This window comes from Cimex lectularius, unplaced genomic scaffold, assembly GCF_000648675.2.
Source record: "Cimex lectularius strain Harlan isolate CLEC.00 unplaced genomic scaffold, Clec_2.1 scaffold3, whole genome shotgun sequence".
In the NCBI taxonomy this organism is placed as follows: Eukaryota; Metazoa; Arthropoda; class Insecta; order Hemiptera; family Cimicidae; genus Cimex; species Cimex lectularius.
The window spans coordinates 956,010-980,650 of record NW_019392688.1 but is presented as its reverse complement, the minus strand read 5'-3'; the positions used below and the strand labels follow the sequence as shown (position 1 = coordinate 980,650).

General features: G+C 30.6%; 1 protein-coding gene across 14 annotated transcripts in view; it reads right to left on the bottom strand.

Moving 5' to 3' along the window:
* LOC106662262 (disintegrin and metalloproteinase domain-containing protein 11) overlaps positions 1-24,641 on the bottom strand; it is an 880,166-nt gene that overhangs the window by 76,770 nt on the left and 778,755 nt on the right. For all 14 annotated transcript variants that reach the window (XM_014386216.2, XM_014386212.2, XM_024225839.1 and 11 more), the window contains one exon: positions 9,691-9,760. In XM_014386216.2, coding sequence (XP_014241702.2) covers positions 9,691-9,760 — 70 coding nt within the window. The remainder of the gene's footprint in view (positions 1-9,690; positions 9,761-24,641) is intronic.

Here is a 24,641-nt window from a genome sequence, read left to right as displayed (position 1 = left end):
TTATTGATGAAGTTATCGTGAAAAGTATTATTATCTTTCAAGCATTTAAAAAGGGGTTTAAGTTCCGAACAAATTACATAAAGTAAAAGGTGTAGTAGTTTGTTCTCTCAAACAGTACCAATTATGATCGAAGTTGGAGTTTTCAAATGCACTATTTTGAATTCTTTAATATTCTTACCAACACATGAAAAAATGTATTAAATTCATTTGCTATTTTAAAATTATCTGTTATCTAACTATGAGAATCAGAAAATAATTGCATTTTAATTTAAAAAATTTTTTTCATTAAGATTATTATAATTTTCTAGAAGTGCGCGTTTTCCAATTTGCAAGACGGTTTTCTTTTATTTCAATGTTGTTTGTTTGCTATTAAGGTTCAATTAATATTTAGCAGGCATTATTCATGGGCTACCTATCCATTAATCACATCCCGACCCCCAAATTGGAATTTGCCTTCCATTTACATTTAATTAACAGCACATTTGCTGAGAAGCATTCTGTTGTTAAATCAATAGTTTGTGCTTTTTGGTCGAGATTTATATCCCATTTAGGCCCATTCCCAACTGAAATTATTATCTTTTTACCATTTGTAATCCAGATCATGTACTGAGTGCTTTCCACAATGAATCTTAAGAACATAAAACATTGAAATTATTCATTATGAATATTTTTTTTTATAAATAATTATTATGTTATTAAAATTACTTACTTAAATTTTAAAAAATACGTTACCACGATAAATATTCATATTTTATACAATTTAACGTTTCCGTTTGTTCAGAAATTGTACATTTTTTCAATTTTCAATAAAAATATTTGATAAATAAAACTAACTAAACCTTAACTAACTAAAAACCTTAATTAGTTGAAAGATATTAATTGGTAAAACGGAACACGAAAACTAGTGAATTTAATAAGTAAAAATGAAGTATACCTTCACGAAAGCTCTACGTGGCCATTTCATTTGCCGCCGAGAGTCAAATAGATTACACATTTGAAAAAGGGCAAAAAGGAGGGAAAATTCAAAAGGTGGGGTTGAGATGGGAAGTTAGTGTCCGAGTGGATCGAGGTCTTGATAGCTCAAGTGGTAGCCGAAAATCGTGGGTTCGAATCCCGCTCATGGCACGGACTTTTTATCTCAACCAATACCTTAAATACAGATTAACTAATTGAAAGATACTATTTGGTCAAGCGGACCACGAAAGCTAGTGAATACGTCAAATTTTATAGTGTCCATCTATTCTTGCTAGCTACTAATTGAATGAATGAATGAATAAATAAATACTTTATTTACACGAAAAGATATACATTAAGTTTACAGTTCTTGAAGGTATTATTTTATCTCAACTAAAAATCTTAATTAATTGAAAGATATTACTTGGTCAAGCGGACCACGAAATTAGTGAATTTGGTAATAAACATGCATACAACTATCGGAGTAACTAGTCCTACTTAACTGCCTGAACGTTTTGAAATTTTGTAAAATTATTTCTACCCATATAGTCTAATACGTCATTTCTAACCATTCCCATTTACTGGCTTATCTGTTTTAAACCTGTTACATTAATATTTCTGTTCAACCGAAAGTTACACGCATCAGGATTTAATGACGGGGAGGTAGGTAGAACACAATTTGATACATAATGTATTGCATGTATAATTTATACACAATTTTCACTTTTTATGCTTTACTTTTTACTGTATACTGTTTTAAAAAAGTTTAAAATAGTATGTTGCTTTTTTGTCACACGTTTTTAAATTAGTTTAAAAGTTCTTTTCTTGAAAGTTGTCAAGTCAAGCAGTTCGTAGGATAAGGACAGGATGTTGGGCAGACCTTCTCGAGAGATTATCACCCTTGTGCAAACCGTTCCAAACGAGATGGAATAAGTTGTGTATTAATTAGATTTTAGAACTGTCCCGAACAGGAAGGACCATGCTGGGCTTTCTCAAAGCGAACTAGTTCTCAAGTCAGCCGGAGTCTTTGTCTAGTTCAAGTTCTTCACCGTCCTCGAACCTTGTAAATTATAAAGGTTGGGTTAAAGACCCCCGGCCAACTTTGTTAGACTGGGTAAAACAACCCTCCCCTTTTGGGAATAATTGATGAAGCGTTTTAAAGCTCTGATGAACTGAGTTTCAAAATTTAATCGTCTAAATTTGATAGTCTAATTGTCAATTCAAAACAAAGTAATTGTTAAGTATTAATTATTATTCGGAGATAGTGAGATGCAGTCTGGTGAGACGTAGGTTTTAGAAAAACATTTTCTTTGTCGTGCCAACGTTTCGATCTTTATTAAGATCATCTTCAGAGCCTTGGATTTATAAACATTGTTCAAATTTTAAAAATACATGTAGGATGTGAAAAAGATGAATTTATACAATGGTCACGATAGCTCAAGTGGTAGAGCAGAGGCGTATCAAGCCGAAGATTGTGGGTTCGAATCCCGCTCGTGCCATTGACTTTTTTATCTCAACTAAAAAATCTTAATTAATTGTAAAAAAATTAATTTATACAACGCTAAAAAATTTTAGATTAAAAAAATGAATTTATATAATGATAGAGAATTTTAGATTTAAATCATTATCATTCATAAAATGCTCTATCATTACATAAATTCATTTTTTAATCTAAAATTTTCTAGCACTGTATAAATTAATTTTTTTACAATTAATTAAGATTTTTTAGTTGAGATAAAAAAGTCAATGGCACGAGCGGGATTCGAACCCACAATCTTTTTTAAGTCTAAAAAATTCTATCATTATTTAAATTCGTTTTTTTTAATCTAAAATTTTCTAGCATTGTATAAATTCCTCTTTTTCACATCCTACATGTATTTGTAAAATTTGAGCAATGTTTATAAATCCAAGGCTTTGAAGATAATCTTAATAAAGATCGAAACATTGGCACGACAAAGAAAATGTTTTTCTAAAACCTACTTCTCACCAGACTGCATCTCACGATCTCCGAATAATAATTAATACTTAACAATTACTTTGTTTTGAATTAAGCCAGGACCTGAAGATGATCTCCATAAAGATCGAAACGTTGGAACGATAAAGAAAATGTTTTAGACTAATGGTCACTAAACACCACACACCCACACACGTTAAGTATTAACTTACTTCGCATGATATTTCAAAGCGGTCAAACATCAAAGATCCCTTTTAAAATAAGCTTGAAACTGGGGTAAATTTTTTTAAGGCAGTCTCGCTATTTTACTGTACAACGTAATTAGCATATTCATAGCGCTACAAAATCATTTTTTTAACGTTCGATCTAGATCATTAATTAAAACAAACATCAGCCAATTACTCTATCGGGATCAACGGAATTAATTTCGACACAATAAACGAAAAGGGTGGAAAAAATAAGCAATCAAACTAATTAGCGAGGGCAAGTGATTGGTTGTTTTCATCAGCGTGATGGCCTTAGTTGCCGTGGGTGTGGAAAGTTAAAAAAGCAGCCAAACCAGACGGGAGGCTTAGCGGGGTTAAAGCCCGGTTTGCCAAGGTTTCCCGTAATCCTAATTCCCCCCTGGGAAGAGATATTGTACCAAAAGACAAACAACTGTTTATACAAAATTTCGGTACATTTGAATTTCACAGCAAAATTTAAGTTCGGTTTATTTCGTTATCGTTTAACTAAATGCTTAAGGAAAATAAAACTTTGTAGATAACTGCTATTAGCTTGTGATTTTGGTAAATTAATATGATAACATTCAATAATGCAATTTATGTTTTGCTATTTATACTTCATAAACCCCTATTTTGAGGCTGTGTTTCATTAAATTCAACATGTATTAATATTGTATCAATTTCCTTGTTCCTAAAGTTTCAAAAAAAAAAAATTTGTTTGAAAGAAAAAAGTAAGAGAAGCAGAAACAATGAGCAAATCAAATTATTGCAAACAGAAGCCCAATAAACTTTCATAATGGCAAGTTATCAATATTGACTCAGCACGGATTAAATATTTAATAACATATTGACGATTTAAAAACTGGGTGTTGATCTTCAAATATAATCTCATACGAACCGGTTATTTTTTCAAGATTCAGAGTGAATCTTTAGTTTTAAAAAAATGAAACAATGAAACAACACATTTTGAAAATAAATAGTCTATAATAGTTTGAAATTTGATTATCCGTGAGAATTGCTATAACAGTGTGGTAAAATTATTCAGATATAAGAACGAAACTGAACATCTCTATGTTTATTAAACATTAACAAAAAATTCTTTAAACGAAAAATTAATACCTTTTCTGAATATTTATGAATAAACGTTCTGACAAAAAAAAGTGACCATATAAAAGTTTGAGATGGATGGGATACATCCCTAATTTTTTGTTGTTAAAACGTTTATTCATAAATATTTCACATAAGATTATTCAGAAATCGTGAGGTGCGGCCTGGTGTGATGTATGTTTCACAAAAACATTTTCATTATCGTGCCAACGTTTCGATCTTTATTGAGATCATCTTCAGGGCCTGGGGTATACAAACATCCCCATTTTGAACACAATTTCGACTTTAACAATCCAAAAATATTACACACAGAACAAAACAAACATAAATGTAACTTTTTAGAAATGGTTTACATTTATCTGGTTTATATAAACACAGCATCAATTACAGAACAGACACATGTAAACTCTATCGCAGCTACGCCAATATCATTAATCAAATTCAATATCGATAACATACATATACATATGTACATTACATATACATATGTAATACATACGTATCACATCACACAAAACATATAATGTAACATATAAAACATTCATCACATTCCACTCATCAAACAATTTTACATCGTCTATTTTTTCAACAATTTGTCTTTCCTTTTCCTAATTTTCCGTCTATATAATCCTGAAAGGATAATCTGGCCGAACCATTACCAACGTTTTTTTCCCTCGTCGGCTTTTTTCAATTCAAAGAATCCTACTCCTTATACAAAAATGTCTTTATATACCAACTTCCCCACCCCTTCTCCAACGTATATAAACATAAAACAGCAATATCTCACTGGTCAAGAATGGCACAATTACACAGAAAACAAACATTTTGAGTGAGCACAAATACTTTGATTGGATATAAAAAAAAAAATATTTTTTGCATTGTATAAATTCACATTTTTCCACATCCTACATGTATTTGTTAAATTTAAACAATGTTTGTACATCCCAGGCCCTGAAGATGATCTCAATAAAGATCAAAACGATGGCACGATAAAGAAAATGTTTTCCTGAAACCTACATCACACCAGACCGCATCTCACGATTTCTGAATAATCATCGACTAACGGTTTTCACATAAGATTTTTATTTTTCGTTTAAAGAATTTATTGTTATTGTGTAATAAACATAGAGAGCTTCTGTTTCAATCTTATTTCTGAATAATTTTTTCACACCGTTATAACAATCCTCACATATTTTATAGAAGTTTACAATCTGCAGTTAACAATGTGTGTGTGTGTGTGTGTGTGTGTGTGTGTGTGTGTGTGTGTTTTATCAATATTTATTAAGAACCATTTTTTAATTGGTTCAAAACTGGAAACATTAAAAACCATTGCCTAGACTGTTAATAATTATCATTAACTTTAAGTACTCATTATTGTTATAGAAGGTGAGTTTAACTTCTGTTCCCCCTTACATTTTTTGTACTATAGCTAACTTGTGTTCCCCCTTACATTTTTTGTACTATGGCGTTTTTTCTCAAATTTCAAATTAAAAATTGTTTGCAATGTTGAAATCTGCATCAAACACATTTCAAAAAATGTACGCTGATGAATATTTTGCCCTTTGAAATATTTCCTATTCGTTTTCCGTTATCCTAGAGAGTTAATTCAAAACGTTATAGCTCATTACAAACTAGACGAAAAGTAAAGCTTTAGGTGCCTCTTTTTAATTAAAAACGTCTCAATTAAAAAAAAAGGGGAGGAAGTTAAACTCACCCTGTATATACTGCCGATTGTTTTAGGACAGGCCAATTGCATCGGTCTTCGTCACCCGTTCAGGTCTTCTTCTTTAATGTTATTTTATTTTCCTTCTCGTATTTCATTAATTCTAATCCATTTTGCAAACTCTCTATCCTGTTGCAAGTCTCCCTCTGTACCTCAGAGTCTCCGCAGTCGAGGGTACCATTATTCGTAAACACACAACTTTACAAATATAAGAAAAACATATATTTTAAAACAAGTTGGTCTGCTTAGAATTCATTCTGTCCGGGGTAATTGAGAAAGAAGTCCATCCATTCACGCTAATAAATACATTCAAACTGTTCCAGATTACTTGATATTCCCTGGTGCCTCTAATTCAGAAATATGAAATTTTTCAGTGACCCCATTTATGTAAGCAGTTAATTAGAGACATACAACATATCTCATAGAAATGGTGAATAATGGAGTGAGTGCGGTGTTCAATCATTTTTTCTTTTTTTAAAGATAGTTCCTACTCACAGTAAGTTGTTTTCCAACGATCTGGATTTCGAGCCCCTTAGCTCATGATCAGGTTGAAGGAATTCTACAACCACGTCTCTCGATATGAATTGCAAAAGTAAAAAGTCACTTCCGGATCTTTGAAAAACACATATCTCATTTATTCTCGCCCGTGTATGCGATATTCGGACAAAAGCAAAGACACAAAATTCTGTAAACAGTTAAAAACAAAAAATGGGTTTGAAATATTGGATATGTGCTCTTTGCTGCGTCCATATGTTGCCCATACGTCATGCGAAATGTTGATGTTCTCACTTTGCATCCCATATTCCTTAAAATTCAATATTATGTGCTCTACAGTGCCAGTTTTCCGATACAACGGATACCGGTTTAAGCTCTTCCACGTTAGGAGGTGTTCGTATGTAATACTGGTGTGAACTTTGCGCAAACTAGTATGGATATCTTTTCTCTTTTGGACCCACCCTTCGAAGGCCAGGGTCAATAACTTTTATTACTTTAAAATTTTTTGTCAAAGTGACGAGGGAGGATAACATTAATTATTTTCTCCCCTCAACGTAAATAGTTGAACATAAGTTCATGTATCCGCAAATTACATATTGTAAATAATAATTACAGATTGTAATAAAAATAAATAATAATAATAAAATTTTTTTTTTGAAGTGTTGCTTTGAATTGAGTTAGGGCGTGATTATTGCTATAATTTATTTTTTATTTATATTACTATAAACATTACTATTAACTAGAAATATGTGGTGATTAGTCGATGATCATTTGGAAATCGTAAGGTGCAGTCTGGTGTGATGTAGGTTTCAGAAAAACATTATTTTTTTTAACGTGCACATCTTTCACGCATAAAACAAACACTTTGAGTGAGTAGAAATCCTTTGATTTAATATAAAAAATATTATTTTCACTAATTTCGTGGTCCGCTAGACCAATTAATATATTACAATTAATTAAGGTTTTTAGTTGAGAAAAAATGTCAATGGCACGAGCGGGATTCGAACCCACGATCTTCGGAGGGAAAACTCAAAAGGTGGGGTTGAGATAGGAAGTTGTTGTCCGAGTGGATCGAGGTCACGATAGCTCAAGTGGTAGAGCAGCGGCGTATCTAGCCGAAGATTGTGGGTTTGAATCCCGCTCGTGCCATTGACTTTTTTATCTCAACTAAAAACGTTAATTAATTGTAATAAAAAATATTTTTTGCATTGTATAAATTCACTTTTTTCCATATCCTTCATGTATTTGTTAAATTTAAACAATGTTTGTAAATCCCAGGCTCTGAAGATGATCTCAATAAAAACCGAAACGTTAGCACGATAAAGAAAATATTTTTCTGAAACTTACATCACACCAGATCGCATCTCACGATTTCCAAATAACTATTAACTAGTTTTAATTTTTGTAACATTTTGAAATTATCTATCAAATATATTCTTACATTTATGTATGTTTCATACAAACTTTGTTGTTTTATCCATTTAAAACTAATGATTTATTAAATGTTTTCTCTCATGAAACCAACATTTACAAACTGTACCTTGACTGTCCTCCAATTAAATTAACTTTTTCCAGTCTCTTAAAAAATGTATTTGTATTTAATATAATAGTGATTATAATTTAACTGGAAATTTCGTTTGACTCTCACAGCTGCCAATTAACACTTCTCGCATAAACAAAAACGTTTAGAGTTCGAAGTATATGAAAATCACGACCAACTCACTGACATGCGAATCTGTAAAACATTGTGTTGTAACATTTTAATGTTTAATTAGCCCACCGCTGCTCGCTGGATATTACATGCGAGCATGTCAAATTATCTTAATCGGTAATTAAAATTTAATCCTCTCGGGAAAGATAATTGAAAAGCGAAGCGGGTAGAAAGCCTTAAACAAAAGTCCGTAATCCTTCTTTTTCCAAAATACAGATTAGTGCAAAAGAACGACCTTATCGCTTTGTAAAACCCTTTTGGAAAAAAACATTACAGTCATTAAGAACGTAAGAATATGTTTAAAACATATACATTGAGCAGTACAAAGTGTGGATTATTTTTTCAATAGAATCCGCTTCATTAAAGTTTTTATAAACCGATAAACTTATAATTTAAAACAATTTTTCATCTTTTAGTTAGATTTTTATTTGGTAAATATAAAGAATATAAAGAAATAATATTATATTTTCTCTGTTTTTAATTATAATTTAACTTTTTATGTAAAGGTAGAGATCTAAAACATACAACTAATTTTCAAAGTCGGCGATGAAAAGTGTTTTTCTAAAGAACTGTTGATTAAAGTGAAAGTACTTTTGAGTCATTTTTTCTCCATCAATTATGCACCAAAATACGTTCAAAGGGTAGAAAAAAATATAAATTATTATTCTAAGAAATCTTAGTTTAAAAGCACGTTTAGTCTGAAATCAATAAAGAAAATAAATTGCTGAAATAATTTTTATTTTTAAAATGTTTTTGTGTTTATTTGAAAAACCTTCCAAACAAGACAGAAAAACAACAATTTTTCATATATAAAAAGAAAAGGAAGGACAGGAATATCGAAAAAATGAAAACTATTTTTTTTATAATTTTCAAACAATTGCTGTAAAAGTATACAAAACAAATAAATATTGTAATAAATGGAAATATAATTCCATTGTTTTATTAATAATGAAGTTTTATATCTAACATTAACCCATACACGCTATAAAAAACATATTTTAATTCGTCGTTCGTATAATCAAGAAAGTGATAATAATTCTTATATTTAATCCCACTGAATTTCAAGCCTATAAATTTTAATGTAATTTTATTAAAATAAATTATAATGATAGTTTTATATAAAATTATTAAAATTTTTGGGTTTCCTTATTTTGAATCTTTTACATTTACTAGAAACTTGTTCAATCAACAATATTGTTTTTATATATATATTGTTGTAAAAATCATTGAAAATAATAATTTTTTTTGCTTAACTTTTAAGTTTAGCTAGAAATAAATATGATTGTGTTTTTCACAAGTATTCGTGAAATTGTTGTAATAATTAAATTGAAATCCATTTTCGAATATGTCATCGTAAAAACAAATGACCTATTAAAACGCTTGTCAAATGCTTGACGTCAATTAAATCATATTGTTCGTCAACTGTTCGACAAATCACGTTTTAGACCTATTGGTTCGTGTTTAATTGGACAGTCCTAAACCTATTTCCCAATAATTAATATTCATTTAGTGTTAAACTCACCTGCTTGGATACTTGTTCAGCGCCGCTGGGTAGAAAGTGCTTCTGCATCAGGTTTGGCGCCAGAAGTTGCCTGGAAAAAAGCATAGAAGTAAGTATAATTCAAGTCGAATGGGATCATTAGAGTTTGTTAAAATGTTTGTAAGTCTCATTCCCGAATGTGAAAGGGGGTGCCAAGGGCCGGCTCTGTCCAATTTAACAAATGGCCAACAGAATGGCCAATTGGAGCTGGCAAAAACAGGCCGGGGCTTTCATTGACTTCTATACATTAATTGTACGGGACTTCTTATACAGCCCGATCGGTTTTTCCTCTTCGGGAGAATATTAACCTTTTTTTGTGATTACAAATAGAAATGATCATCATTCACTTTATGCAGGGACCAATCGTCTGGATAGATAATAATGTTATAAAATGCTTACAAATGTTTCGCGTCTTTCTTTTTGAATACAAAGATTAAACATTTAAAAAATCCTGCTTATAATACATTTAAGTTTTTTTGATATTGAAAAATTATATATCACTTCGATTTTAATTCATTGAGAATTCAGTTAATAATCAGCACGTTTATTGACATTCTACTGAGTTTTTCTTACCAAAGGGGATGAGAGTTCTAAACTACAATAGTAATTTTTTAAACAGTTTTTAATCAAGTTTAAAATTTTTAATTTTTGCTAAGACAACTAACCTTAACATTTTATTCTACTAATTAATCTGTACTTAAGGTATTGGTTGAGATAATAAAGCCAGTGTCACAAGCGGGATTCGAACCAACGACCCTCGGCTAAATACGCAGCTACTCTACCACTAGAGCTATCGTGACTTCAAAGTTGAGGAGCTGCGTATTTAGCTGAAGGTCGTGGTTCTAATCCCGCTTGTGACACTGACTTTTTTATCTTAACGAATACCTTAAATACAAATTAATTATTTGAAAGATATTATTTGGTCAAGCGTACCACGAAATCTAGTAAAATTTATTATGCTTTCAAAGAAAGTGAGTTTATAAGTTTTTAAATTACATTTTTACGTGGGTTCTCAACAGCAGAGGTTATATCAGTCCTCGGGGTGCCGGTGTTTTTCAAAAAAGCACATTTGTAAGAATTCAGGTTCGAATGCAGGGCCGCTGGATTCGAACCCGGCCTTAGAGTGATGAGCGCAGTGTCAATGCCTAAACCGACGGGCCTTTTATTATTTTTTATTATTATTTTTTATTTATTATCTTTTTATTTAAATAAGTTTAAATTGTCAAATTTTATAGCAAGTTCTTTTCTACATAATATAATCTACAGAAATCATTGANTTAGATTTAAATCATTACATTCATAAAATTCTCTATCATTATATAAATTCATTTTTTTAAAGAATGAATTCATTCTTTTTTAAATGTGTGATAAATATCAATTTAATGTGTCATTCTTGTGAGTCGTGTTGAGGGGTGGCAGTGAGATATTGCTGTTTTATGTATATATACGTTGGATTTTGAAAGGGTGGGGAAGGAAGTCGGGAAGAATGTTATGATTGTTTTATATATTATATGTTTTGTTTGGTGTGGTGATATGTATGTTATCGATATTGTAATTTGTAAAATTCAAACAATGTTTATAAATCCTAGGCCCTGAAGATGGTCTCAATAAAGATCGAAAGGTTGGCATGATAAAGAAAATGTTTTTCTAAAACCTACGTCACACCAGACCGCATCTCACGATCTCCAAATAATTAATTTTTTGTAATTAACGTTTTTGCACTTCAAAATTGACCAGCATTTAAGACAGCTTCTGATTGGAATCTCGCGATTGCTGTGGATCAGTTGACGCTTACAATTCATATCAAGAGACGTGTTACTCCTCCTACTTCAATCTATGATGAGCGTTTAATGTTCGAAATCCCAATCGTTGTAAACAATAAATCTGTGAGTAGAACCATCATTTTCAAAAAATTATCTACATACTCACCTTTCTGTTTTAGTCATGTTTGAGATATTATAAAACGGGTGGAAATAACACTAATAAATAAAAACTTAAAGATAATTGCTTTATATCGCAGACAAAACTATATTACGATATATAAATATTGGTTATTTAACGTGGGCTTTTGCCAGACCTAGTCCAAGTTGCTGAAAATCTGTAAAAGACAAAATTTATCTGACAGGTTACGAACAGCTTGGCCAGGCGAGTAAATTTAATCAATCCACTGTCAACAGTTTATCTAAGCGTATTCTATACAATGTAGTTTCAACGTTGCCATCAATTATATCTTCAATTGTCTAATGAACTGTGACCGCGTTGACAAAAGCGCGATTTTTCTCCGATTCGAAGGGCTCAGGTGATAAAAAAAATCTAGTGTTGTCTATATTTAATGGTCGATCCCCTCGGTTTTTTTACGGACCAGCTACCCTTTCACGTCTCCACTCGGTTTGGAAAGGATTATGCCGCTTCAAAAATTCCCTTTAGTCGGGTAGAAGGCAAAAATAAAGCCTTGTTAGTCTAGATATTTAAATTGTAAACAAAAGGCCTGCCCCTACCAGCCACCCGACTTATCTTGGCCTATTGAAAAATAAACCTTACAAAAACATTTAATTAAGCCTGTTCCTTTGGAATAGAATGAAAATTTCTGTTAAAATCCAAAAAAAAAATTAAATCGTTTAAAAGAGATTATTAACCTGAAATATTTACTACTTCCTCAATAGTATCAAACGTTTTTCAAACCGATTAGGTTTCGTGGGACGATTGACCAAATGAATTCATTTCAATTACATAATCGTTAAGTAAGGAATTGGTTGAAAAATGGCAAAAAGGAGGGAAAATACAAAAGGTCAGGATGAGATGGGAAGTTGGTGTCCGAGTGGATCGAAGTCACGATAGCTCAAGTGGTAGGGCAGCGGCGTATTTAGCCGAATGTCGTGGGTTCGAATCCTGCTCGTGACACTGACTGTTTTACAAATCTTTTTTCAATTAAAAAAATAGGCTTTATAATTAGATATTTTTTCTCAAATACTAAATTGTAAATAATATATTCTCAATCAATCATTAATCATACATCAGTTAATTATGTATTCAGTTTAATCTTATTTCTTTCTTTTTCTTCTTTCAGCTGTCTTTCTGTTATCTTAGTTTAATCATTTTTCATCAATAAATATAATTTTTCTCCTAGATTTTTGAATACATAAATCCTTAAAACATTGGTATCCAAGCCAATGGAGATTACATATAAACATTTATCGTTCGTTGAACTAGATCCTTTGGTTATTTTTATTTGTAATGAAACATTGTAATAGAAAATAATATTTTAAACCAAAAAAACATTTACATGGAACACAAATCCTATATAAATGCATCATTTTTGTAATTTATATTTTATTTCTTAAACATTTTTTATCATTGGCTTATCCAATAAATCAATGTTCTGGACAGTAGTCCTTACATTTTAGGTTTTACTATATCAATTTATTAAATTTAAATAGTTTTTTCAAACTGTCAATAAAATTAAATCGTTTAAAAGAGATTATTAACCTGAAATATTTACTACTTCCTCAATAGTATCAAACGTTTTTCAAACCGATTAGGTTTCGTGGGACGATTGACCAAATGAATTCATTTCAATTAATTAATCTTTAAGTAAGGTATTGGTTGGTAAAATCGGTCGTTTGCGGTTGACACACGGACACTGAATTTTGGGACGATGTCCGAATATGTATCCAGTATGCAGTTACAAAATGGTTTCTCACTGCATATCACCTAATTGAAGGGAGTCATTTCTTAGCTCCACATAGAGAGCGAGTATGCCACCCGAATGCCAATGCAGAGAATCTCTTGGTCCACTATTCCAATTTTTGGAGAAAACACGTGTTTAACACTTCATAGTTATTATTGTGTAAAAAACGTTTGCCGATGGATGTATTTTGTGTTAACTGATTTTTAGAATGTATTTATAGGCGTGAATGTGGGCGGAATATCAAGCACCCATAGACTCTCAGGCAAAGTCATAGATTTGATTCTGCAGAAATGTGAACGCATGTGCATATACGTGCAGACTATACAAATCAATCGATCAATTAAAATAATAAATCAATAGTAGAATTTACAAAAGCTTTGCTAAAAACATACTCTTATTGAAAACTCTAGAGTCCATCTTGAGCTAAAACTTTTAACTACGTTGATATTAGCTCAATTAAATCCTTTAGTAAAACTCCCAGCCTTCAAAATTTTTTCGCGTTGTTGTATCATTAAATATTTATTAAAAACCTATTAAAAACCTTCATTAGTAAGTCCAGTCGGACATCTTTAGTCAACATTTTTAAGCCCATTAATTAAAATGGAGTCGGCTTTCATTAGTCAACAGTTGCCTAATTAAGTCATTCATGTTATCTAATAAACAATATTGTATCAATTCTGTTAGTCTTCTGTAGCGATGTTTTTTTAAGATATTACAGTTTAAATTTTACAATTTCCAATTGTTATCCACTTTTGTCAATATTTATAGATTTTAATACATAATAATTGTCAATACTCGTTCAATGGCTATTATTTTACCTTTTGAATCTTTAAAATCTTTAAGTTATTTAATATTACGCATTTTCTACTAGACTCCAGTGTTAAATATCATTCTATATTATTGTTTAGTTTTTTCCATTCCATAATATTTATTTTAAATTATCCACTGTAATCAATGTTTTATTAATTTGGCCTATATAACATGTCCTTGTTACTTTTTAGATAATGCATTTAAACTCAAAACCTTCATTATAGTTCTATACTGGATTTTCATTGATTATTCTGTTTAATTTTTGTAAAGTTTCGCTTTAGTCAATAGAGCCAGCCTTCACTATTCATCCAGTTGTCTTTCAGTCAGACTTTTTATTCTATACAATGCCAATTTGTACACTGCGCAAGTAGATGGTTGGGTGTTTGTAGTTATGTCATCTTATGTCTTTGCAATCTTACTAACACTTTTTCTCTCCCTTTCTCTCTTTTTCTCACTCTTTCCGTCTCTTTTTCTTTCTCAGCAACCTACGTCTGACAAACGGAACGTCTTTCTAATCTGTGTATACTTTTCGTTATCATATTATCACTTTATTATTATTATTATATTAAGATAAGAAGAACTTCATAAGTAAATAATCTCAGTTGAAATTCACAAATATTATGTAACCGCTTCTGTAACATTCGTTTGGTTTTAAATAATTATGACTAGACTAGTATGAAACACACCTGCCTAGACAAAAGTAAAATACGTCTATATATTTTGACACCCAAATATAATACGCCATGAACATTCACTAGTACACTGAGTATACTGTTTAATCATCAAGCCATCGATATTGATCAATACTATCTCAATTTAGTAATGTTCATTAGTTCACATTATCATATCTCAGCCGGGCTTCATTAGTCAATAGTGACCCTATTTAGTGACAAAATTAAATTTAAATCCCATCGTTAGTAAGCGGTTTCCATATTTTAAACTATCCAATTTTGTCAATTTTGCCTAGTTCTAGGTTTTAATTAAATATTATTAATCTCTTATTACCACACCTTGGTAATTCGAAATTTTTATAATGTAATAAAGTAGAATTATGTATTTATTGTTGGGATTTGTAATTTGTAATAATTTTTGGTCAAAAGAATATGTTTCATAAAATAATTATAGTCTACGTCATGTGACTAAGTTTCAGATTGACCGGCTTATTAGTTACATATTAGTTATTACTCAATAGTCACACCTTTCGAAAATCGATTCGGTCTGAATTATTTCAAATTAAACAGCTTCCTTGGTCAATGGCATTACAACATTACTACTATTCAATAGTGGGCGTTCAATGTGAAATCTTTGCTTCCTCATTGCCTTGATTTTATATATTTTTTAATTTGATTTTTCAGGTAACATTGCATGTTCGTATATGTTTTTAATTTGTCAATCTCCGAACAAAAAATTAAAAGACGAATAAGTTTAAATTAGGAAAGCTCTAATGAGTTAGTAATCAAGGGGTTCTATACTTTTATTCATGTGTACTTGCACCCCTGTAAAACTGTTGTTATATTTTATTGAAATATTGCCGGTCAATAAAAATTTAGTGTTCTTGTTTAAATAGTACATTGAATGATCGGTTGAAAAATGAATCGAAACTAAATTTTAAATCTATTATTTCTACTTATTAGTATTTTTTAAGTGGTTAGGTAAAATTTGCTTTAATTTCACTCGTTTGATATAGAAAACATTGAAAACAGAACGAGATGTGTCGTCTTTCGGCGGTAAATTGCGGTAAATTGGTCCAGGTAGTCTCGTGTTGCTCAAGTCCGACGTCGGGCTCACTCACTGCAAATGCATTCCGTACAAATTCCTACTGCACTTCTAACGGAATTGTATTTCATACTTGTTACTTGTAATAAAATTAAATAAAAATTCAAAAATTCTAATAAAAGGTTAGGAAAATATTTTAACGAATATGAATATTTTTTATACATTTCATTTTTTCGTGTTGAAATGTATTAACAAGATGGAATGTACAATTGTTATATTAATTGGAATTTCCACAATTTCATTTCGCAATTTTTATTGGCTAGTTAATCGAGTGAGTTCAGGCAGCTTTGGAAAACTTCACAAAAAGTAAAAAAAAATATGACCATCTCTGTCATAAAAAAGTTTATGTTGATAATAATTTTTTTTACATACTTAATACATTTTACATACACATTTACATACATAATAATTAGTCTAAATATTTTTCAAAATTATTTTAACAATTACTTAATAACATAAGATAATTTTACAATCTTGGTAATAGAAACCATCTGAACAAAATAGAACAATGCAAAATTAGAAAAACTACAAGAAAAATATTGTTGGATATAGGACATTTTTTTATCGTAGGTTATCTTTGTATTATGATTCCTGGTGGTATTGTACTAAAGATAGAATAACAAAAATAACACAAGCAATTTTTCCTTTCATAATTTATATTTATTGGCGTAAAGTTACAATTACCGAAGAATTACTTATGATTTTGAAATTATAGAATAAAAAAAAGGATGGCCGCTTAATTTTGCTTTAAAAGTTTTAAGAATTGGTATTTTACCATGTTTCATGGCTTACTTTTGAAACCCGTTCAAAGTGAACTATTTAAAAAATTCCTAAATATTAAAAAAAAATCTATGCAAACTACAATTACCCTATTTGTAATAACAAGTAACAATGTAATGGAAGCTAATAAAACATAAACAAAAGTTACATAAAATGGAGAAACTAACCACTGGTATTGCTCCATAAGAATATAGCTTTATTTAAAAGATTTTCTTTTCAGTTTTTCAATAAATTTAGAGAAGTTAGAGATTTCGTTCCTTTTAAAAAACAACTTTTGGAACGAGTTTTTTGAGAATAACTTGAGAACTATTAGTCTAAATTAAAACCCGTTTGCACAATATATTTCAGCCTCCAAAAACTTTGAAAAAAGTATGGATCTTGTAGTATCTTGCAATTCGAAATAATTAAGCCCTTCCATTTTGGAGAATAAGATCAAAGGTTTTTGACTAATGAAGAAATAATAAACGTTTACGTGTCTCGGGTGGTTTCCCCAAAAATGCCCAAATAAAAAAAGAAAAATAAATAAACAGAAACAGAAGTTAATCCTACCCTGTTTACTTCTAAATGTCGATATTATTAGAAGTAATTTTGCAATTATCATTAAATTTATATAAATTTTGGTCAATATGTTGTAGTCAAGAATATAATCTCGTAAAAACTAACTTTGTAAAAATGATTTCTAAACAACCAGCTTTGGTATTCCAATAGTGTTTCCATTTATCTACTAACAATTTAACAGAGGGATTTTCATGGAAACCTTTGTGTTTCTATTTATTCGACTTAGGTCAATATTATCTTAATTTTCTCTTTATTGCAGAGCTATCTGATTTCAGTTGTACTTTACAAAGTTGACAATAAACGTTTCTACATCAGTCATCACCGTTGAATCATACTTTATATTTGAAGAGAAGATTGTTTTCTGATGTTTTAGGGTTTATTTAAGTATTTTTGGTGTTAGAGACATGGTGTAATGTGAATTTTACGGATTAATTATACTGGGTGGCAACGTCGGCTTGGAATCGAGTGAAATCTCAATTAGAATGCTGTCAGTCGTCTGAGCCAGGTTGAAATTAGTTTTGTTAAATCCCAGGCGTTTTTTTATTTATTATCTTTTTATTTAAATAAGTTTAAATTGTCAAATTTTATAGCAAGTTCTTTTCTACATAATATAATCTACAGAAATCATTGAAAATTAACAGAAAGTTCACTATTTTTCGTGGTCCGCTTGACCAATTAATAACATTCAATTAATTAAGGTTTTAAGTTGAGATAAAAAAGTCAGTGTCACGAGCGGGATTCGAACCCACGACCTTCGGCTTGATACGCCGCTACTCTACCACTTGAGCTATCGTGACCTCGATCCCCTTGGGCACTAACTTCCCATCTTAAAATTGAAAATTCAAAAGGTGGGGTTGAGATGGGAAGTTGGTGCCCGAGCGGATCGATGTCACGATAGCTCAAGTGGTAGAGTAGCGGCGTATCAAGCCGAAGGTCGTGGGTTCGAATCCCGCTCGTGACACACTGACTTTTTTATTTCAACTTAAAACCTCAATTAATTAACAGAAAGTATTACTTCATAACGATATCGTTTTATTAATACGAGAAAAGACTCAATTTTTTTGGAATGTAATAAAATCTTGACCAGTTGTCAAAATGCGAGGAAAGAATGTGCCGGAATATTAATTACAAGTTAAAAATACATAAGTTTATTTGATAAGTTTTTAATGTTAATATAAATTGAACAAATTGCAATGCTCTTTAGTCACTTTTTAATATGATGGTTCTACTGACAGATTTGTTGTCTATGACGATCTGGATTTCGAGAATTAAACTTATATCTGTTATCTTTACATCTGTTATATAATTTTTTACAAGTTCGTTAGTAGAGATCTCCGTAAGTTTTCATTTTATTAGATTAGTACATTTTTAACGGGAATATTTGTAAATAAATTAGCAACATCAAATGACATTAAATCACTGTTGTTAGATATATTTGTGTTCTTTGACTGTTTTATCAATTTAAAGAATTGTTAATACCGAAACGAGTTTTGAAATTGATACAAGTTTTAATTATTTTATCCATGGTTATCGGTGGTTTGTGGCATTAGGAATTATAAAAGGACACTATTGGTCTTATAGGTTTGTTTTCTTTGTGAATTTTTCGCGGTGGCCGAACGACAAACAATACCTTTTTTCCATTGTTGGACCCTTTTACCTGAAAGAAGCCGATTCCCCATAGAAAAAAATTCTATCACTACTCTTTCAAAATCAAACATGTTTAGACAAAAAAAACACATTAAAATCTCACTAACACGCTCAATACGACACACAACAGTGACATGACAGAAAACACATACTTTGAGTGGGTAGAAATACTTTTCTTAAAGCTAAAAGTTCTATGTAGACAACATTGTATAAATTCATACTAATATCTTACACGTATTTTTATAATTTAAGGAGTGTTTATAAATTCCAGGGGCTGAAGGTGATCTCAATAAAGATCGAAACGTTGGCACGTTAAAGAAAATGTTTTTCTTACACCACATCAAATAATCAATCCCTAATATTTTTTGTGTGGTGTTTAGTGACCGTTAGCCAATGATTATTTTGAGATCGTGAGATGCGGTCTGGTGTGACGTTGGTTTTAGAAAAACATTTTCTTTATCATGCTAACGTTTCGATCTTTATTGAGATCATCTTCAGGGCCTGGGATTTATAAACATTGTTTGTTAACAAATACATGTAGGATGTGGAAAAAAATTATGAATTTATACAATGCTAGAAAATTTTAGATTAAAAAATAAATTTATCCAATGCTAGAAAATTTTAGATTTAAATCATTACATTCATAAAATTCTCTATCATTATATAAATTCATTTTTTTAAAGAATGAATTCATTCTTTTTTAAATGTGTGATAAATATCAATTTAATGTGTCATTCTTGTGAGTCGTGTTGAGGGGTGGCAGTGAGATATTGCTGTTTTATGTATATATACGTTGGATTTTGAAAGGGTGGGGAAGGAAGTCGGGAAGAATGTTATGATTGTTTTATATATTATATGTTTTGTTTGGTGTGGTGATATGTATGTTATCGATATTGTAATTTGTAAAATTCAAACAATGTTTATAAATCCTAGGCCCTGAAGATGGTCTCAATAAAGATCGAAAGGTTGGCATGATAAAGAAAATGTTTTTCTAAAACCTACGTCACACCAGACCGCATCTCACGATCTCCAAATAATTAATTTTTTGTAATTAACGTTTTTGCACTTCAAAATTGAACAGCTTGGCCAGGCGAGTAAATTTAATCAATCCACTGTCAACAGTTTATCTAAGCGTATTCTATACAATGTAGTTTCNTTTGGAACGAGTTTTTTGAGAATAACTTGAGAACTATTAGTCTAAATTAAAACCCGTTTGCACAATATATTTCAGCCTCCAAAAACTTTGAAAAAAGTATGGATCTTGTAGTATCTTGCAATTCGAAATAATTAAGCCCTTCCATTTTGGAGAATAAGATCAAAGGTTTTTGACTAATGAAGAAATAATAAACGTTTACGTGTCTCGGGTGGTTTCCCCAAAAATGCCCAAATAAAAAAAGAAAAATAAATAAACAGAAACAGAAGTTAATCCTACCCTGTTTACTTCTAAATGTCGATATTATTAGAAGTAATTTTGCAATTATCATTAAATTTATATAAATTTTGGTCAATATGTTGTAGTCAAGAATATAATCTCGTAAAAACTAACTTTGTAAAAATGATTTCTAAACAACCAGCTTTGGTATTCCAATAGTGTTTCCATTTATCTACTAACAATTTAACAGAGGGATTTTCATGGAAACCTTTGTGTTTCTATTTATTCGACTTAGGTCAATATTATCTTAATTTTCTCTTTATTGCAGAGCTATCTGATTTCAGTTGTACTTTACAAAGTTGACAATAAACGTTTCTACATCAGTCATCACCGTTGAATCATACTTTATATTTGAAGAGAAGATTGTTTTCTGATGTTTTAGGGTTTATTTAAGTATTTTTGGTGTTAGAGACATGGTGTAATGTGAATTTTACGGATTAATTATACTGGGTGGCAACGTCGGCTTGGAATCGAGTGAAATCTCAATTAGAATGCTGTCAGTCGTCTGAGCCAGGTTGAAATTAGTTTTGTTAAATCCCAGGCGTCGTCGACGAAAGGACTGAGAGTGATGTAAATATCCTCGCGTGGTAAATCGTCTCGAGTGGCCTCTCAGAGGCAAGGCTTTTACCTGCAAGGATGCGACCTAGCTATCTGAAGATGTCAAATACACGGCCCGCAGTTGTCAACGGCTTCTTGTCTTATTTCGTTTCTACTATCACTTCCCGTAATGTAGGATCTACGTTTCAGCTGACAACGGAGTAATTAATACGTGAATTGCGGCCCCTTTTATACCTTATCAAGGCCTTTAAATTATTATTTACCCCATTATTCTATTAATCTTCATCACTTGGTCCTGATTAATACGTTAAACTGTGTTACTTACTATAGATACTTAATACTATCTAGAAGGGAAATGGTTGAGACGGTGAGTGTTTGATAGAGAAAGAGAAAGAGAAAGAAAGAAAGAAAGAAAGAAAGAAAGAAAGAAAGAAAGAAAGAAAGAAAGAAAGAAAGAAAGAAAGAGAGAGAGAGAAAGAGAGAATGAGAGAGAGAGAGAGAAAGAGAGAGAGAGAGAGAGAGAGAAAGAGAGAGAGAGAGAAAGAGAGAGAGAGAAAGAGAGAGAGAGAACAGAAAAATGTTGAATCAAAATAAAATAATAAAGGGAATGAGAGAATGATGAGTAAAGACATGTTTTCAGTTTACATCATTCCAAATGTAAATATGTGTATATTCATATATTCGATGTTTATTTGAACTACCCAATTTACACTAGAACGAACATACCAGCAAATATGCTCTCGACACGACACGCAAGAATGGCACAATTACACAGAAGACAAACACTTTGAGTGAGTAGAAATACTTTGATTGAATATTTAAAAAATATATTTTGCATTGTATAAATTCACTTTTCCACATCCAAAATGTAATTGTTATATGTAAACAATGTTTGTAAATCCCAGGCCCTGAAGATGATCTCAATAAAGATCGAAACGTTGGCACGATAAAGAAAATGTTTTTCTGAAACCTACATTACACCAGACCGCATCTCACGATTTCTAAATAAATATACCAGCAAATATGTATTGTTTTATTTTTTTGTAAATTTTACTGAAATTTGGCAAAAGTTATTTAAGCTGAAAAATTAAATAAAAATGGGTATCAAAACATGTGTCTGTCAAAATGGAGATATTTTATTTTTATATTTCATGTTTTCTAAAAAAATCCATTTATGTTTTAGTAGACAGTTGACCCAGTTACTTCTTTCAATTAATTTTTTAATGTAAGTTTTTTTGGCTGAGATGAAAAACCTTACATTAAAAAAATTCTAAATAATATTAAATAATAAAAATTACAATGAGTTTCTTATAAACCTCTTTCGAGGAAAACACAATTTTATCCTGTCACTTCTGTGCATAAACATACCAAGTCTTACATGCACAGCTGTACTATACGAAAATCCAGATAAAAGTTAGAAAATCAGTCACACTGGATCATTTGATGGTAGGTCTTCGTTGTGCACGTGTTATCTCAAATACAACAGAAAGAAAGATAAAGGGGAAAGAAGAGGCTCTAAAGAGTGATATATAAATGTTGACAAAGAAAGACACGTATCTTTTACATGTACGAGATATTTTTAACGCTCCGTTTAACCCTTATCCTTCAGTGGCATAAAATAAGAAATGTCATCTGACAAAATATTTACACCTAAGAGCACTGTTATTACTCCGTAAACCGTACCACGGCATAAATGTATAAATCAGAAGATAACACCAACTAATAAAATAATTTTTAAACAATTTCTTTAACACAATTGTAAGACAAATACAATTATTGTTTGTTAAAAGCATGAAAAAATATTACCATAAATGCCATAAGCGGTTGAATTACAGAAATAAATTTGAGCTTTAATATTTTTTGAAATAAAACCTGTTTTCATGATCTCTCAAATAAAATCAACTTAAACGTAATAAAGTCGGCAATACTTACCATGAGTAAATTTATTGCCAGGTTTTAAATTTGTTTATCGGACGATACTTAATTTCACAAACTTTTACTGCATAGATGTGTGAAACAAACAGAGGAACGTCATTTTAATATTTATCGCAATAAAGTTATTTATTTATAAATAGCGAAATAATTCATTTAGCGTGTTATTAATTTGATTGAAATCTGATCTGCACTTTCTTGCTTCCTAGCACAACAGCCTAATCATGTTGAAAATAGAATTTTTAATGTTCATGTTTTGATCTAGGCGTAATTAGTCAAAAAATTAAGCCGCTTCTTAAACTCATATCTGTGGGCTTTACTTTCATTAGGGATTCCGTAATGGGAAAATCGAGGAAATTCTTAGCAAGTGGGCTTATACGGCCTTACTAACGTAAATAATCCCATTTCCCTTCGTGTACGCAATCTATTTACAAGGCTTCGGGGGATTAGTAAAACTGTCCTGGCAGAATACAAATCAATACAGTTCATCTAATGACTAGTTGCTAAACATAGTACTAACCAATATAAAAGTTCTTAAATGCCTAAAACAATCCAATAAAAAAATAATATATATTTTGGATTTTTAAGCAAGATAGCTAAATGAAGCATAATTTATGTAACAACAAAAATAAAATCACGGATAGTATGACACATTTTTCAACAATGCAAGGTCCATTTGTTGCTTTCCTACATATAATATACACTTTTCCAAATTTTTTTTAACTTCAAAAAGATGTTTTTATCTAATATTTATCGAATGTTCTGTTTTAATATTCATACAGATACTAACTTTCTTACAATTTTCTGTCTGTCTGTCTGTCTCTCTCTCTCTCTCTCTCTCTCTCTTTCTTTTTTCTTTTTCTCTTGTGATACATTTCTTTACTTATTTTTGCACTTATTGGACTTAATTATATCATGTACTCATATTTCTCCTTATTTTTTAAAAATATTTTGTTTTATTATTTAAATACCTGCTCTCTTTCTCTCACATTTCTATAAGTTTTTCCGTTTTACTATTTCTCTTCCATCTTCTCTCTCAATTTTCAACCTCCTTGTTCTCTCATTGTAAAATCTAGTTAGTTATAAATAATGCTTTACCAGTATTTAACTTGTCATGCGGCTCGCTAGTTGGGACATTCGTTTGGTCATTTTTCGACTTTTGTATCTGAACATTCTACTGGAACGAAGTAGTCCAACTTTACCGTTTCATTGTACAACCGTTACTGATCTAGGTATAATCTTTAATGATCGCCTATCCTTTTCAATTCATATAGATTTTATTCATAATAAGCTGTTAGGCAACTAGATTTTATCATTAGAACTTGTAGAGATTTCAAAAATCAACAAATTATAAAAGTACGTTATACATCATTAGTCCGGTCTCAACTTGGTCGCCTGATTTAATAATTTTCAAAAATATTCTGGATAAATTTCATCGTAAATTGTTTAGATATATATTTTCTAAAAATTGTGGGAATCTGGAAAATTGCAAATTTAAAAAAGAAACACACTATTAAGTTTTATTCATATTTTGCGTACTAAAAGTACGTTTGGCGGGAATAGTATAACATTTACAAATAAAAGGTTTATTACCAAAAGCAATAATAATAATAAATAAATTACTTTATCTGTTTAAACTCTATAAAGAGATAATTTTCCCGAACAGTCGGGTAAATTCTAGACCCCTATGCGTGGCTATGAATACAAAATTGTATGAACAATTTACTGACGATGATGGCCTTAAAACGGACT